The sequence below is a fragment of the Tachypleus tridentatus genome, chromosome 2 (assembly GCF_004210375.1).
Source record: "Tachypleus tridentatus isolate NWPU-2018 chromosome 2, ASM421037v1, whole genome shotgun sequence".
NCBI classification, from domain to species: Eukaryota; Metazoa; Arthropoda; class Merostomata; order Xiphosura; family Limulidae; genus Tachypleus; species Tachypleus tridentatus.
In genome coordinates, this window is record NC_134826.1 from 73,487,836 (window position 1) to 73,507,265 (window position 19,430).

The 19,430-nt window shown below is 31.5% G+C and overlaps 1 protein-coding gene across 1 annotated transcript in view; it reads right to left on the reverse strand.

Annotated features, from left to right (window-relative positions):
- LOC143244231 (SRSF protein kinase 3-like) overlaps window positions 1-11,376 on the reverse strand; it is a 55,477-nt gene extending 44,101 nt beyond the window's left edge. The window contains exons 1-2 of the mRNA XM_076488522.1: window positions 11,239-11,376; window positions 11,033-11,129 (exon numbers count right to left, since the gene is read on the reverse strand). Coding sequence (XP_076344637.1) covers window positions 11,033-11,129; window positions 11,239-11,263 — 122 coding nt within the window. The 5' untranslated portion in view covers window positions 11,264-11,376. The remainder of the gene's footprint in view (window positions 1-11,032; window positions 11,130-11,238) is intronic.
- Between the last annotated feature and the right edge of the window lie 8,054 nt (window positions 11,377-19,430).

Consider the following 19,430-nt stretch of genomic DNA (forward strand, 5'->3'; position numbering starts at 1 on the left):
GAGATAATAGCTGTTTAGGTTTAGCTATTTTCTATTAAATACAGCAACTGATAAAGTGCAATATATAAATTAACTTTCACATTCTTTAATATTAGTAGGGCTGTAGTGAAGGATAGATACTGAGCTATGAAGTCCTGATTTTCATTATTTACTGATGGGGTCCCTATAATTTGTAAACTATGTTTGACTGAAAACCCTTTTATTTTACACAATCTATATAAATTAAATGTTGACATTTAGTTAGAAAAGAAATAAAGTTTTTAAATGTAAACAAATACATTCTTCTTAGTTAAAGCTATTTCATAACACTCATAGTACTAGTTTAGCTTCACATTGTATGTCTGCATTGGAATAACATCCTTTACAGCCAATTGAAAGAGCTACCACTGACTTAAGCAAAACAAATACTTAGCACTCACCGGTTATAGATGGCTAACAAGTTCAAATACCCCTATTTTGTCTCTGAACTTATAAAGCTAGAAACTGGGTTTCAATACCTCTAATGGACAGGATACAGATAGCCCATTGTGTAGCTTTGTGGTTAACTTCAAACAACAACAACAAAAAGACTGTTGATTAACTAAAGGTACCTAATAAACATAACAGTGAACAAACAAGAGTAACCAGTGTAGTTGATTAGAAAACAAACACCAGACCTTCCAACTACCACAAATTATTACAAGGTAATATCATTAGTCACTGATTAATTAAACATAGATTTTATTACAGATGAGTGTACAGCTATACCAATGTCCTTTCTGAACATCAACATTATTTCCTATCATAACACTTATGTCTCGCTCACTGAACACTCAGTACACTTTACTGAAGCAACAGACCAGCTAAATGTTCCTTAATGGATAGCTTTATTGGAATTAGCTGCTGAGTATAACATTTTGATGTGTTTTTAATATAACTTTTGGTTCACCAATGAGCATTATACAGGTCAACCAAACTCTTCAAACATTGTAATCAGTTTTTACTGACAAGAGAAAATCCCAGTATTATCTGTAACAGTGTCTTCCAAACCCTCACATTCCAATAAAGGAACATGTAGGAAAATTTATTATAAGACTTGTTGTGATGTAATACAACATACGTACAGGCTACTAATATGATGTGAGGTTAGTAATTTAAACTACGAGAACAGTTTTTAAACATTTGAACTTGATTCTATGAAGGTGTAAAACAATAAAAAATCACTTGAGTCAAGTGCTTCTAAAAGTTACCACCATTTTGAATGGATCAATGAGATGGTTGGAAACACAAAGTTAACAAAGGATCTTCTCATCAATCAGAGGCAAAATTGTTGTTCTGGGATGGCAGGGCAGGGAATATAAAGTTCTGGTAATTGTTTCTTAGAGGTGTTGCACAAAAGTCTGGGATTTACTCTGTTCAAATATGCAATCCATATAGTGGTAATGTATTGTAAGTAAGAATTATGAACAGTAAATGAGATATAAGGTTTCAGAGTAGCCACACCACCTTAACAGCAAAAGTTACTCAGATAGATTATTTCTTTTCTTATTCTCAAATCAAAATATGCAACCTTTCCTCATTGTATGAGGTCAAAGACCTTGTCCTTGACCTTTAATCTGACCTAAGACAACTAATACTACTGTCACTACTGTTCTTGTCAGCACCAAACCCTCTTTTGGATGCTGTCACAGTACCTCTGGGAGCAATAGGTGATTTAACCTCAACAAGGTCTCACAAAAATTTATTACAATTGCTCCCATAGTAGCTGCACGTCGAGCTCTCAGAACCTTGCTCTTGCAAGTATTCGAGGGCATGTTGAAGAGTTCCACTCAATGAGTCTTAGAACTATCTGCTGAAGATCTATAGGTCTGGAAAACAGATGAAATTATGGGCAAAGAAAGCTCACTAAGTGGACTACTCATCAGTTACACAATATGAAGTACTGTCACTAACTAATAGTTTCTGCTGATAACGTGTCATAACTTGGTCAATCTTTATCCAATTTGTAAATTGTAATAATGATATAATATACTACATTCTACATAACATATCAAAATCAGAGAACAAGTTTAAACATTAGAAGTTCAAATATAATTAAATTCTTCAACAAAATTATATTCTTTGGCTATAAACTAGCAGAATGGGTTTTTCTTCATCACAGATATTTGCAGTTTGTTTTGATGGATAAAGAGAAACTTTGTCAAATTGTTTATTGTTTTTGTTCTGTCATTTCTCTACTTACAATATTTAGCAATAGCTCTAAGAACTTAACAGTAAAAGTAAAGAAGTTTGTATAATAATGTGTCAACCATGCTACGTCTTTAACAGCCAGGGCTGACAAAGCATTTTTCACAATACCAGAACTCACCTGAATGAGCAAGATTACAACACAGTAGTGGTTCAAAGATTAATTATATTAACAAAGTGCTTGGACAAAAACTGTCAGGGTGTGAACTAGATTCAGATTGTGAAGTATAATATTTATCAATTTTACACAAGTCATTTACATATCATAATTAGGGTAAAGATAAACAGCAATATTTTTCAACTATTCTAACACTAATTATCTATTTCTACTAGAACTAGCTTTGTTCATCATTCACAACAACTCAAAAACCTGTCAATTACTCTTATTGGGTATACTACAGACTTTAGTTTTTTTTCACCAAAATTCACAATATAATTCATAACATAGAAACCCAATAAATTCTTTGATTCATCACACAGTCTGTTGTGGACTGTAGTATTGTTGTTACAAATGAAACAGTTACATATTTCACCTTCCATAACTAGAAGAGAATAATACATCTTTAGTCAGGTTTATTCAAGTAATGTTTCTAAACTTTCTGCTATCAAAAGGTTGTACACGTGTACGAATCCTTTGATCAAGTAAAGGTTACAAACTTCAATACTTGAGCCTTTCTTCTTCACTTAAGTTGGCTACATGTTTCTGTATGGCTCCAGACAGTAGTATATTCACACACACACACACACACACACACACTATAGAAATCCCTGGGACTAGCTTGGATTAAGAAGCAATGCTGATCATTAGTCAAAGCAGGTAACTTGAGGAATTGTGGTATATTACATTTGTAACACAGTATGATATTGTAGCATTGTATCAGAATTATCTTCATTTCTTTCTCATGCAGACTGAAACAAGGTAAATGGCCAGTTGATAGCTGAGTGTAGAATGTTGCACAATTAATGTAAATTAAACTTTGTTTCAATTCTTTAGCTGTGTCTTCCTATCTCACATAACTAGATATTTTAAAAAAGTAGATCAACTTACAGTCTTTTTTAAAGACAGATTAAAGTGTTGAAATCATGCTTTTCATAATTCAAGCAATCTGGGCTTAAACTTCTAATCCTTCCTTTATTTACATGTTGATATGCCTAATGAGTACTTTTAATTCATAAAATACATATTCACAAAAAGCATTTGTTTACTGACTGTTAACAACTACTATAAAACCAAACAATTTATGCAACAGCACATTGTCTCACTCTGGTTGTGCAGAGTTTTATGTCCAAAGATGCTATTTTTTAAACCTTAAAAATTTCCAAGCACAACTACACAAGTTTAAAAAATTGAAGATAAATAGAATAAAATATATTTATGTTAACAAAGACAATCCTGTATTAAAAAAAGGAAAATTAAAAAATACTGATTGCTATTCAGTCAATACATCACTGAATGATTGGATTGCATTTAAATCTTCGAGTAATACCCTTCTTTTAAATTAGACTACTGACCATAATCCTAATAATAGCTCAAAGTTTAATTATTTTAGAATATTAGCCTCATCCCAAATTCAATCACAATTCCAGTAATGCAAAATACATTTTCTAAGTACAAAAATTAATCAAAGTAGCAATATCCAGTTATTTTTAACAGATAAACAGTAAGATTGAAATAAACTAACAATCCAAAAGTACAAATCATTATGCGTTGGACTTTACTACAAATTTTTAACAGAAAAAACAAGCGAAAATGGGCCCATAAGTTTGTCATACAAATTCAACCTTTATACTTCTCCAGGGAGACCCTCCACTGGGATTTTTCCAATGTCTCCTTAAGCCAGATCATGCTTGAATAATTAATTACTAATAATGCACATACATATGACTGGATTATCATTACACTCACACAGATATTCATATGCATTCACAGAACAATAATATACATTCATCATCAAAACTGAGACAGTTGGCTATATCTAGGTGAATATAAAAGGATTAAAACAATAACTATTGATTTTAAAGATAAACATGATACAGTATATTGAATCTTCATATAATTCTCCTGAACAAAGGCAAGTGGCCAATGAAAAACAATTAGATGGTTAAAATGTTGTTTTGTACATTATTTTAATTAAAGTTTTAATACCCATACCAGCCATCTTTAGAATACATTTTTACTTCAAGTGGGTTCTCGCCATCATGAATGAAGAAGAGCATCTCCACCACTGACTAACTTTGTAGTTTGTTTGGTAGGAAAAATAAATGACTTCTGGCACACATTTTTTTATTTAATAGTTGTCAGTAACAGAAAGAAATACACAGCTTCAAAAATTTTGAAAACATTTACACGTGTGTGTGGCCTACACAGATGGTTTAGTACATTATATTAAAATAGTGGTGCCAGTATAATATGCAATACAACCAAGTTGGAGGTTCCACCCACAATATATGATGAATAATTTGTAACATGATGTAAAATATGTTACACTGTATATCACAACAGCATGTGATCCAAAACTGTAACGTGATATTTAAATGTACATTGTTTACTCAAGTTGTTTACCACATAGCTTTATTTTATTTATATCATAAAAATAGACCACACACTATAAGGTAAACATTCAGGTAGACTACACACTATAAACACCCCAGTAGACCACACACTAAAGCAGAACCTAAATAACTTTGAATATGCAAATCAGCAAATCACGTGATAGTCAGAACTTCAAAGCATACCTGTCAAATTGCCAGATACAGTGCCTATGAATCTGTGCCATTGAACTGTTGAAAAAAATCACTGAAAAATCATCTTTCTCACATGTTAGATGGATTATGGAAAGCATACAAGGTGGAAATAAAATTAGTGTTTTTGATTATTATTTTTGGTTATTCCAACCACCCAAGTATTATATGAGAATAGTCAATTAGCTGAATATGACAGTGAAATCCATAATATTGTTTTAATATAATGTACTCAACCTCTGTATAATATAAAAAAAAGATTCTAATAATCACTAGTTTCTGACTGAATACAAGATTTATGGTTTCTGATCTCTTATCATATTCAGATGTTTTTGGATGTAATAATAGATGTGACAATACACAATTAAAGCGTGTGCAAGTCACCACTTCATTGCAGTAATGTATTAAGCTTGTCCCATTGTTCTTGTTTTTGGAACAACTAATACGAAATAGACAAGGATGTACAGTTTCATCAATTGTACTGAATTTAAAAACTTTTGGAGGCAAAATAAGACAGAAAAAACTTCACTTTGCAAAGAATAAGAGTTTTATAACTATTTGTAGATACTGCCATGTTGGACATATTTTGAGAATTAGAGTATAACTTCTTATGAATATTTTTATTTAGAATTGTAAATATTTTAACTCCTGATTGAAAGTTTCATTAACAGTACTCATTATATTTAATTAAAACAGTATGCACATACTAAAAACAGATGGAGGGTATACATCCCCCCCTTCATTTTAGGTGGGGGTATGGTGCATTCAATCATCCCCCCTACAGTTTGGTCTGCTGAATTGTTTTATTGCATCACAGGCCTACAAATTGTGTGTTTGTTCTTGTGACTCTCATGTTCTTACCAAACAAATTGCATAATTAGGCCTAGATGTAGGCTTTTTCAGTAGTCGAAATGTACATCTTTAATATAGGCATGCTTCTAAGCTTTTCAATCTGAGCGATAGTTCGTAAGTATCAGTCAGCAAGCCTAAGTATACATGCAAGTATCGTGGCAACAAGATTATTCTGCGACTGCATGTTTACAGCTTTCAGGTTCACGTAATCAGAAATTACCAATTTGCAGACTGAACAGTCCACATAAGTGGTTGTAAAAATCATCCCCTCCCCATCAGGTATAAAAAAAACTATGCCCCTGTGTTTCACTGTACTAAAACAAATGTTTGTGTTTTTTATTTATAATATAGTAGTAGAATGAGCATGAAAGGAAACTATGAAAATCTATGAAATTGATTAAAACAATATTATTAATATACCTATACATATGACTCGTGTATAAACCTTCATTAAAGCATTTTCCCTTAATAAGTTCTCTTACAAATGAAAATTAAAGTTCAAATAAATATAAATCAACAATGTGAGGGCTGAAAATTCCACCCACATATACTTCATGTATATGCTGGTCAAATTTTACACAAGTGTTGCTAAGTAAGAAAATGCAAAGCCTTCAAGAATTTGTTGACTGTGGCACAGTGAAGCTTTCTGCAGTATTATAAAAGAAATACATGTTTGATAACATAGGGCAGTAGTCCACTAAATCTATTAAAAGACCATAATATGCTCATCAAATCAGTTTGATTTTTTTTTCTTGGCATTCAATGAAATAAAGAAAATATTCAGATTAATATCAATTTTTCTGTTGATAATGTTATAATATTTATTTAAATGTTCATAACTATATTAAATCCTAATTAAATACAACTGTAATGAAGTAATTCATTCAGATTAAGATGGACATTTAAGAGTCAATTCAGTTACTTTGAAAACAATGGATATTATCAATAGTGAGATACAAATGAATGCAAGGGTATAAACACAACTGGTGAACAATAAATGTACAAATTTATTATTCTATATATCATCAATAATTATATGAACTATATAATAAGAGGAACTTCATTACATTCACATAAAACTGTTAAACGAGTTACTTACAGATTATCAACTGTTCGGTAGTGACAAAAATACAACAAATCACTTTCCAGAGGAGGATATGTTTTGTTTCAATTCAGTAATGACATCTTGAAGATTTGATTCAAGCTGACTGGCTTGTAGATCTGAGTGATTAGTGGTATTTCCCAGTGCATTAATAAGCAGTCTCATTAAATGACCAGTAGAGTATCCTTCAAACCATGGCACATACAAGCAAAAAATACATAAAAAACAGAGTGCTAGTGGTACAGTACCACCAGACAGTTTCTTTCACTCCATTCAGCAGTTTGAGAAGAACAAAACCAAGTGTTAGTGGTTGATGCTGCCAGACAACTTACTGTCTTCCCTCCAGTCAGCAATTCAAAAGCAGTGACAGACAGCCTTAGTAATATTGCTATGACAAAGACAAGGCAAGTAAGCATAGTGGCAATAAGAAGTAAACCTAAGCAACTCAAATCATGAGCTCCCTTACTTTGAACTGTCAGAGCTGAAGGAACTTGATGTAAAAAATAAACCTGTAGGCTAATATTAGGCACCTTGTAGACAACCCAATTATGTAGCATTGTACTTAGAGACAGACAGACATAATATCAATATTTTAATTACTAGGATATTTTCAATAATCAAAAATACTAATTTCATTTAGTTGATTATTTTAGTAACAACTGATTTTACCGTAAAATTTGCTAATAATTTATTAGAATAATCTCAAACAGCAGTAGTTAGAAACATAATTTCAATTAGTTGACTATTTTCTTGATATTAATGAGTTAGTTTACAAAACACCAATTATTGCAAATACTGTTCATTTGTAAATGATTGTATTGATTAAATCATCCACTTATACTGGGTTCAACTTGTGGGTCACAATCAAGGTGAGATTCACTTTCCACACTACCTTCATTAGACAAGCTCTGACTAGCTGACAACGAACCACCAATCAGATGATACAGCATTATTACTACCTGTACCAATCGTGTTTCAATCTGCTTTACCTTCCAACTTTGTTTTCTTTGTTATAAAACATCCTTTGAAACACTGCAACCACCCTCTGGAGGATCCAAACTCTATTCTACTAAACTACTGTCCATGTTGACTACCTTTCTCAAAAGGTATTTTGTCATTAACACACATCTAAAGATGTGTGCATGCTTAGAATATCTTGTCCTTGTTTGTGAACCTGAATATTTATCTACCTTTCTATACTGTGAAGAATGCTAGATATAACTTATTAAACTATATAACTGAATATTTCTTTCTGCATGGAAATGTCTATTGATAGTTAAAAAGCCTGCACCTGGAGTTACTTTCTCGTATAAACAAATATCACATTTAGATTGATATTTATCTCTTTATTGGAAAGTGTTGTGACTCAACACGACTGTAGCACAAGTCACCCTAATCATCTATGGATACCTATTACAGTTTATATGTACACATTCTTACTATAAAAGTTACTAACAGAAAAACTGCTGTAAACCAGCAATGTTTGTTGTTATTACAGGTATTTTGTACTTAACATATCTTCCATTCTGATTCATCCCTGACTCACTCTTACGGTGTCACATACAATATAATATAAATAATGTATCCACAACAAATGCACATTTGTTTTATGAAATAGCTGTTGGGATTCAGAACTCAAATTAAGGATTGTTGATTGCATTTCTTATCTGACAATTTGTCTATACAAAATTATCGCATCTCTCAATGTTTGGACTAATAATTACACCGTAATAAAACACTTCAGTGAGATTGCTCTCATCTGACAAAACTTTAATATATTTCCATACAGTGCTCGTTTTTATTAAATACACTTGAAGGTTCATAGATTCAATTGTAAATGTGTTTTAGACAATTTTGTTCCATTAGTTAGGCACTATGAGAGAACTTCTAACAAGCATCTTTAATATGCCAATATTTGTACAACTAAATGAAAGTTTAAAAAAAAACAACAGCAAGTTGGTTGTATAATAGTTGGCATTATGTATGATGGACACAAAATTGTTCACCTTCACAGATGAGGTTTTAAAATGCTCTGGATTTATGAATCAGTAGTTAAGCAATATATTTTGTGTGTCTATGTGGACGATTGTTTTCATTCCAGAAATGAATAAGACCACAAGGTTACTACAGACTAAAGTTAATAAGCTGAGTATCATATAATAATATATCTACAAGTAATAATAATAATCCCCAACTAAATACAAAATCCATGATTACATCCCATGCTTTTACCAATATTATTTTTTCACAGTTTTGTTGAGAATATTAACAGTGATCAAAGAATTGTACCTGTTCTAAAAAATAATTATGTTTAGTGTAAAACAAGTAATTTACAATAAAATAAATATTTTTGTCTAACACACACTAAAAAGATGAAAAATTAAGTGAATTAACTAAAGGTAAATAATATTAAAATACCCCATAATTTTTCTATTAGCAAAAAAGAAATAACATCAATTATTACAAGTTATATTCCATATTTCTAAAAATATAAAAGATGGCATTGCTAACATGCAAAAAGTATAGATAAAAGAAAACAAAAAGATAATATCTTAACAATTAAATACTACAATATTGATGAATGCATGTAGGACTTAGATATATTTTCATTTGCAAATGTTAGGGAAACTGGCTGACTTAAATGTATTTGCTATATCTAAGTTGATACTGGAATTGATGTTAAAAGTAGAGATTCATATTAAAGATACAAAATATTCAAAGAACTTATCATTTTGGAGGAAATTGAAAATGAATCACCAAACTTGTATTAAACAAAAGCAAATATCAGGTGATATGTACATCTGTCCTAATATTTAAGTGTAGATAATAAAACGAGATTACAAGAAATTAAAAACAAACACTATCTATTAGAAATAAGAACAACCTATTATTTAGAACACAAACAAGCACTAGTTTAATCACGATTACATTTGTTTGATAGCAGACGTTTGATAACTGTGTCTACAATTAAAACATTTATAGTAAAATATATTACAGTATTTATTCCATAACATTCGAAATACTTATATAATACAACTTTCAAATTACTTAATCTGCCAGTTTCATCATTTATCTGTAAACTTGTTAAAATATCTCAGTCAACCATTAGACACAGGAGCCAGACCTGTATTTAAATTAAATTACAGGATAAAATTACTTCTTTTTTCCTTTTAATACAGTTGTACCCACAGTTTAAAATATATTACTACTGGTATTCAAGTTTTTAAAATACCTCATTATTTTAGTTAAAACAATTTATCTCTGTAAGTGTAGGATTTTATTAAGATTAAACTTGGATAATATTATAGTTTTGGATATATTCACAATACTGGTAAATCTTAACTTAAGCAGCTGACTGAATTATTATATATATGATCAAAGTGTTGTGATATAATCTAGCTTTAAACAATTAATCACGACAGATTTCTACTAACCCTTTTACACAAGTTCTTTAGTACTTAAGTCCTGAATAGTATAATTAAAGATGTGCCAACTCTAACAATAACCGAGTAAGGCTATTACATGCACACCTCAAGATCTAACAAAATATTTGTAAATTGTTGTTATTACTTTATAATTAATTTAAATGTATATTCAGTTTATTTGCACACTTCTGTATATATCTAGTTTACAAGTTTTCTAGCTTTACACGTGAATTTATCCTCAGATAATCATAATATAGGATTTATTAAGTACAAAAAAACGTTTTTAATTTTGTTAATTCTTTTCAAAAAATTGTAACGTCCAAAGGTTAGCCCTCTAACTACTATTAATAATAGCGTTAAAGAATTACGTGTATTATAATACGTTAATATAGCACAATGTAACTTGTTCATACAATCACACGAGTAATATTATTATCAGTAGTACTACAAATAATCGCTACATTTCAAAGATGTTCGCCCAAGTACCTGGCCACAAATTCGGCGGAATGTCGAACGATAAATTTAATTTGGTTCTTCAGATCACGAAGTACTTACAATATCAAAATCAAACTAGTTGTTAGACTGCATTAAGTAAAAATTATATAATGAAAAGCCTAATAACAAGACAGTATTAGGCCTACACTACTTCACTTATTACACTAATGTAATAACAAACTAAGCCTACCTTTTTCTATTGTCAGTAGTGTTATTTTCACCTGTACGTCCTTTGAATTTCGACTTTGGTCCTTTGGAACGTTTCTTTTTAGCCTGAATAGCCATTACTAGACATAAGAAAAATAAAATTTAAAGTGTTAAATAGAGACGCTTTTCTTTCTGCATAAAGAAATTGACATAAACCTTGTAATATCATCAAAGTTTATTTTCACTAACCTTTTCTATTCACATCGGTGTTCATTTTGGTATATTTTGCAGAAATGAATTGGCGAATGCGCACTGAGCTCGTTCCTTAAACTTCACTGCGAACACGCTTTTCTAACTTACTGCAATTTTATTTATAATAATTTGGAAATTGTATGATTGAACTGAATTTTTAACCATAAATAATTTATGAGCTTGTATGATAAAAATTAATCTGATTTTCCAAAAGTGTTTTTAATTTTATGTCGTAGCATAAACGGTAAGATTCCAACTTCAGTTTTATTTTATTGTTTTTAGTTTTGTGTGATTTACAAATTTTCAAATTAAAATTATTTTCACTACATAACTTTTCAATGTTTTAATTTTGATGTTAGTCAGCTGGCGCATGATATTAAGATAAAGTATATTTATAAACGTAGTCCTGGAACATCTAGAATGTTCGCAAAGATTAATGTTGGAAAGACTGTAACGTTACGTTATAAGTGCGACAATCAGTAAAGTACTGAGTCAGTTTTCAATGGTAGAGTGTCAATATTATAGTGAAGTATTTAGTTTCGGTGACGTGCTTGAATCAATGTTACTTATTTTGTAAATTTAATTTCTCAATGGATTAGCCCTGAAATTGTACAAGTTTATTTGTACAATAATGGTAGCAAGTCAGTTTCAGTTGAAATAGAAAATGTTATTTGTGAGATAAGGAAGACAAGTACAACTATGTACGTGTGGTAGTTGTTTGTAGATTAAGGTAAAAATGAACTAAGGTGTTATCTTTCTCTAGAATACATGGGCCTATTTTTACTATATAATTTAAAATAACCAGCCAAATGAAAGAAAACTGTTGAATTAGGTAGCTAGACAGAAATTTAAAGAAGAAAAACATACGAGACAGAAAATTAACCATACAGTGTGTTTTATTATAGCAAAGCCACTTCGGGGCTGTCTGATGTGTCTACCAAGGATTATCGAATCCTTAATTTTAGCACTGTAAATTTTAGCACTGACTTATTGCTCCCACACTGGGAGACAAATTGACACAAAAATGAAAAGATCAAGAAGAAAGAAATACAAAATAAAAAAACACATAAAATTAATAAAACTAGAATAAAATATATATGTAATACACAAAAAATAGAATAATAAAACAGAAATTTAAGAGGGGTCTTGAATGAAAGAAACAAAATATTTAAACAAGAATACAACTAAGTGTGATTAAACAAGATTGATGAAACAGTTGGAGATGTATAGAGAAATTGAAACAATAAAAGTAAAAAGTACAGAAAGGCATTATGAAAAGACTGTAATGATAAAAATTAAACAATTAAGTTATAAAAATATCACTGACAGAATAAAACATTTGAAAAACGAACTAGGAAATGCAAATATTAAAACAGACACACATTTTTTTATGCATATACCGAAGAATTCCAATCTAAAACATCAATTACTACAAAATATTCAGTTTAGGGCCTTACAAGGCCTGGTAATTAGGGCACTTGACTCATAACTCTTTGGGTCGTGGTTTCAAATTCTCATCACTGAATGCCCTCGCTCTTTCAGTCGTGAGGGCATTGTAGTGTGGTGGTATCCCAAACGTTGGCAGTGGGTGGTGTTGACTAGCTGCCTTCCTTTTAATCTAACATTGCTAAATTAGAAATGATGCAGGTAACCTGAGTGTGGCTTTACCGAAAATTCAAAACAAACGTATTTGGTCTACATCTATTACCAGTACTGCTGTGCCATCTGTTGCTACAACTCCATCCATGCCACTACCAAGTCTAGTTCCTTCACTACATTTGTTAATTCCACAACATTTCCCAATTTAGAAACCAACAAACTATGATGAAAAGGCATTATTGAAGGCATGTAAGAGTTAATTCGACATAATTTACAAAGTTAATAAATGGGATAGTGAAGAACAGGCTATTATTATTATTGTCCTTTTAAAGGAACTAGCCTTAATGACCTTAAGTAACACTCGAGCTGAGAGCTATAGCAACTATCAAGTTATGGTAGTTGACTTATCGAACAGGTTTGGAGTGGCACACAACGAGAAAATGTTCAGAAGAAAGTTGTGGAAAGGGTAAGTAAATACAAATAGAGCTCATTAAACCTTATCCAATTATCTTACGTCGATGCTCATGTGAAATGATTGATTCGTTGGTATGTGACCAATTTATAGATGCCATTTAACAGATGAGGATATGAGAGTTAGGATAAAGCAAAGAATCATAAATGTACATCTAAATGAAGATTTGCAGTTTGTGATGAGAATAGTATCCATTCATGTCGTAAATAAAAGTTACAGGACAATCAGATCGAGTAGTAATGAAATATCAACTTCAACTCCCCATAGTGATTGTCCGAACGTTCGTCTTTCTCTCGCTTTAAAAGCTGTGCACCCAGTCAAAGCCTAACATTCACTTTTGAAATAACAGGAGAACAGAAATGAAAAATGCTGATATAAAATTTTATCTTACAAGTAGAATACTCTAGACTAAATTGGTATAAATGAATCATTATATCATTCACATTTCTAAATGTGACGTAACTTAAACAATGAAATATGCATTTATTTGTTATTGTTAAGTGACTCTTAATATAATTAAAATAATCAACAGTTTCCTGGTGGGTGGTATATATTGCTCAGAGCATTAGTTTCAAGTGAAACCAAGAGTGTAACACGATTAACCCGTTTAAAGTCCATGAAATAATTTAAACTGACAGATTAACTTCAATTTTCCTCGTCACTGGGGACGGGTACTTTTGCGTGTTGTAAATAATCTCGTTCCTTTAGTTGTTATTTTTTTATCTATCATGTACGACATCAACACTGTTCTATTTGAAACAATTTAGTTTAACAGGATGCGTAGGTGGAACATGATGTTCTTTCTGGAAATAATAACAACCTTTGAAATGGCTTCATGCAGATGTGGGGCTATTGCTCTTGATATCATTGTCGCAATGTTATAATTAATAATGGTACTGCATGTATAATCACTATCATGCATGGTGATTGTAGGGGATTTACAGTTATCATTTATTTTAATATTTACGTATGTTTCAGTTTGATGCATGTTATGTATATTGTTGTACGTGTATTAAATAAAGCTTAGTTAGTCGTGCCATCTATGGAGGGAACTAACAACTACACTATATTAAACTTATTTAACTGATTTTGCTCTATATGAACACTTACAAAAAGGTAACGCTATCTACCGATATACCTAAAAGTAACCATTTAATCCCACCGCTGAACATACTTGAAGGCCCTTTCAGATGTATTGTCGTTATAATGTCACGACCAATGCCCCTTTTTGTAGCTCAAGAATTAGCAGGGAGAGGTGTTACCAGCTGCCTGCTTCTTTGTCTATCACGTTTAAATTATGGAAGGCTAGCGCAAATAGCCCGCGAAAAGGAACATGACACAAGGTATTGCAACTCCTTTCATAAGTGAAAATTAACTAACGAAATTTCCTTTTCTCGTTAACATTTTACACTCTTATTTGATCTTATCGTGAATTGTAAATAGAATATCAAAAAAGTTCCAAACCAGATAGAAGACTCAATACTGTCTATAAGTTTGTAAACCTATTGTACATAGATCATTATTTGTAATAAAATTTACTGTGAATAGTATTACTTTTGCATATTAATATACATTTGTATTAAAAAAGAAACTGTGTGTATCAAGGTTGTTGGCAAGTAACATAAATTGGATACATATCAACTTTATTAAACTTTAAAACACAAATGTCTAACTCAGTTTCAAGCTGTATGAAATTATTTTATGTTACATAACACACCATCATGTGGCATATTTGTTCAATTATATCTGGTGGATTAAGTATTAGTATGCAGCATGTTTGTTTAATGATATCTGGTGGATTAAGTATTAGTATGCAGCATGCTTGTTCAATTATATGTGTGGATTCAACAGTAGTATGTACCGTGTTTGTTTTGTTACATGTAGTGGATTCATTAGTAGAATGTAGCATGTTTGTTTTACTATATGCAGGCGGTTCAGTACTAGTGTGTAGCATATTTATTTTGTTATATGGGGTGGATTCAGTAGCAGTACGTAGCATATTTGTTTTGTTACATGTAGTGTATTCATTAGTAGTACGTAGCATGTTTGTTTTGTTACATGTAGTGGATTCATTAGTAGAATGTAGCATGTTTGTTTTACTATATGCAGGCGGTTCAGTACTAGCGTGTAGCATATTTATTTTGTTATATGTGGTGGATTCAGTAGCAGTACGTAGCATATTTGTTTTGTTACATGTAGTGTATTCATTAGTAGTACGAAGCATGTTTGTTTTGTTATATGTGGTGGATTCAGTAGCAGTACGTAACATATTTATTTTGTTATATGTGGTGGATTCAGTAGAGTACGTAACATATTTATTTTGTTATATGTGGTGGATTCAGTAGCAGTACGTAACATATTTATTTTGTTATATGTGGTGGATTCAGTAGCAGTACGTAACATATTTGTTTTGTTATATGTGGTCGATTCAGTAGCAGTACGTAGCATATTTGTTTTGTTATATGTGGTGGATTCAGTAGCAGTACGTAGCATATTTGTTTTGTTATATGAGGTGAATTTAGTACGTAGCAAGTTTGTTTCGTAATATGTAGCGGATTCAGTAGTAGTATGCAGCATGTTTGTTCTCATTACATGTAGTACGTTCAGTAGTAGTATTTGCATGTTTGATTTGTTGTATGTAGTGGATTCAGTAGTACTACGTAGCAAGTTTGTTTTGTTATATGTAGTGGGTTCTGTAGCAGCATGTAGCATTTTTGTTCTGTTACATGTAGTGGATTCATAGTTGTATGTAGAGTGTTTGTTTTGTTTCATGTAGTGGAATCTGTAGCAGTATGTTGGATGTTTGTTTTGTTATATGAAGTTGATTCATAGTAGTTTGTAGTATGTTTTGTTTGTTATATGTGATGGATTCAGTAGTAGTACGTAGCATGCTTGTTTTGTTATATGTGGTGGATTCAGTAGCAGTACGTAGCATGCTTGTTTTGTTATATGTGATGGATTCAGTAGTAGTACGTAGCATGCTTGTTTTGTTATATGTGATGGATTCAGTAGTAGTACGTAGCATGCTTGTTTTGTTATATGTTGTAGATGCAGAAGCAGTATGTAACATGTTTTATCTGTTATATGTGATGGATTCAGTAGGAATATGTAGCTTTTTTGTTATATGTAGTGGATTCATTAGTAGTAATACGTATCATGTTTGTTTTATTATATGTAGTGGATTCAGTAGCTGTGTGTAGCATGTTTTTTCTATGCATATAGAGTGGTTTCTGTAGCAGTATGTAGCATGTTTGTTCTGCTACGTATAGTGGATTCAGCAGCAGTATGTAGCACGTTCACTTTGTTACATATAGTAGATTCAGTAGTAGTATGTAATATGTTTATTTTGTTGTATGTAGTGGCTTCAGTAGCAGTGTGTAGCATGTTTGTTTTGTGATACGTAGTGGATTCAGTGGTAGTATTTAGCATGTTTTTCTTGTTATATGTAGTGCATTCAGTAGTAGTACGTAGCATATTTGTTTTCTTATATGACGTGGATTCAGTAGCAGTATGTAGCATGTTTGACAAGGTATATGTAGTGGTTTCAGTAAGAGTATGTAGCATATTTGTCTTTTTATATTTAGAAGATTCATTAGCAGCATGTAGCACGCTTGTTTTGTTATGTATGGTTTATTTACTAGCAGTATATTTGTTTTGTTATGTGTAGTGAACATGTATGTCACATGTACGTTTTGTTATGTGTAGTGAACATGTAAGTCACATGTTTCTGGGATATGTGATATTTCTGTTATTTCGTTTCTTTGCATATTGCCAGCTTTATATCGAACAGTCTCCGTTGCCAGCGGTTTCCCATTGTTTTGGATGCTAGTTTATCTTATAGTTTATCACCTTTGACCCCGTATCTCAACGTTAGTTCCATGATATCGTGTTCCATTTTGTGAACTGTATCTCTAGACAGGTGTAAGTAAATGGAATAAATGGGTAACTATTATTTTTGAATTTTAAAATTACGAAGCTTTTCATAGCTGTCTCTAACAACTCGTTACGGCGGTGTTCGAAACAAAGTTTTTTGGTAATTCTTTTTTTAAAAGATTTTCGGAAAGGTTAACCCCCCAATATTCTGATTTATTAAATATACACCTTGAGTACTTATAAGTTTTGTGAAAGCACAATCTAATGACAAGTTTTTGTTACACGTTGATGTGACTCTGGTAATATGTATATGTCTATTGAGTGAATTGTGTTTGACTTTGGTAATGTTTGTCTATTGCTCGAGTTGTATTTGTCCAAGTAAAGCTTATGTGTTGGTCGGGTTGTGTTTGACTGTAGACGTATTTATTTGTTTCCTGGTCAAGTCGTGCTTGACCCGTTTGACTGCTTGTGAAGTTGTATTGAAGTGTAAGAACGTTGACTTTTGTTGATCCCAACTGTGCTCGTTTTTGAAATGTTTGCCTGATTCCGTTTCCCAGGCTGTGTTCGACTGTATGTATTATTGATGTATTTAATGCTCATTGGATGTAAGTGTAGCATCTATTACTTTTAGATATTGTAATCCTGTAAGTTACGTATGATGTACTGACGTACCAAATTTAAAAAAAGGACCTTTTCTTTTCAGGTAATAATAAAACCTTTTTATTTCAGCTAATGTTTCGTCACACGGCCGCATCACAGCTAATGGTACAAGAATTGAACAAAATATTGTGTGATCTGATATTTTCGTCTCATTGTTTATTTTCTCAGTTATTCCTCAGTATTTTTCTGTATATGCATAGGTTAGTATGTTGTATAAAATGCATTATTTTTATTCATATACAACGACAATTGGTGCTAAGAGAAAACTTTATAGAGTCGATTGTTGTTATTTTCTTACAAAATATGACTTTTTTTGTTTCTCCTTCTTACAAAAGGTATGATTTTCTTTGTCTCTCTTTTTTTCAAAATGTGCGATTTTCTTTGTCTCTCCTTCTTACAAAAGGTATGATTTTATTTTCTTTATTTCTTACAAAAGGTATGATTTTCTCTGTCTTTTCCTTACGAAAGGTGTGATTTTCTTTTCTCTCTTTCTTACAAAAGTACGATTTTCTTTGTCTCTCCTTTTTACCAAAGTTCGATTTTCTTTGTCTCTCCTTCTTACAAAAGATATGATTGTCTTTTCTCCCCTTCTTACAAAGGGTATGATTTTCTCTGTCTCTCCTTCTCCTATTCCATTTCATGCTCCACTTTAACTGTGCGTCTACTTATACATTCAAGTTTGGGAAATCTATGAAAATGTCTACATATTTAATTCTTATGTCATTTCAATGATTTTCAACATAAATTGACAAAGGTGTTCTCGTTTCTTTACGTAGTCGTTCTTCTGTTGATAGTTAGACATCGATTGGTGATTGAATTCTTCTGAGACGCTTTTAAATCAATACGAACTCGCTTATGGTGGTACAGGTGGCGCTGACAAGCGTAAACGGAATTGTAGATGATCGATGCTCTAAAACAAAACAAAAAAGAGAAAGAGGACACAAGATAGGAAGAGTCGTGAAGCTTCATCGGATCGTAAGATCATTTCTGGTTCGTCATGTTTTCTCCAACTTTTCTGTCTCATTTATTTATTTGTTTTTAGCCCTAACGTTTTAGAAATTGTTGTTGAATGACAGATATAAAGAATAAACGAGATTGTTGGTTACTATCCTTTTTTAAAACGTTTCCAGAAAGAAAGAAAAATTAAACAATGTTTTTAAGATCGAAATTTTCATCAGGTTTAGGAGGTGTTTTGGGTCGTTATTACATTTTAAGATCGAAATTTTCATCAGGTTTAGGAGGTGTTTTGGGTCGTTATTACATTTTAAGATCGAAATTTTCATCAGGTTTAGGAGGTGTTTTGGGTCGTTATTACATTTTAAGATCGAAATTTTCATCAGGTTTAGGAGGTGTTTTGGGTCGTTATTACATTTTAAGATCGAAATTTTCATCAGGTTTAGGAGGTGTTTTGGGTCGTTATTACATTTTAAGATCGAAATTTTCATCAGGTTTAGGAGGTGTTTTGGGTCGTTATTACATTTTAAGATCGAAATTTTCATCAGGTTTAGGAGGTGTTTTGGGTCGTTATTACATTTTAAGATCGAAATTTTCATCAGGTTTAGGAGGTGTTTTGGGTCGTTATTAC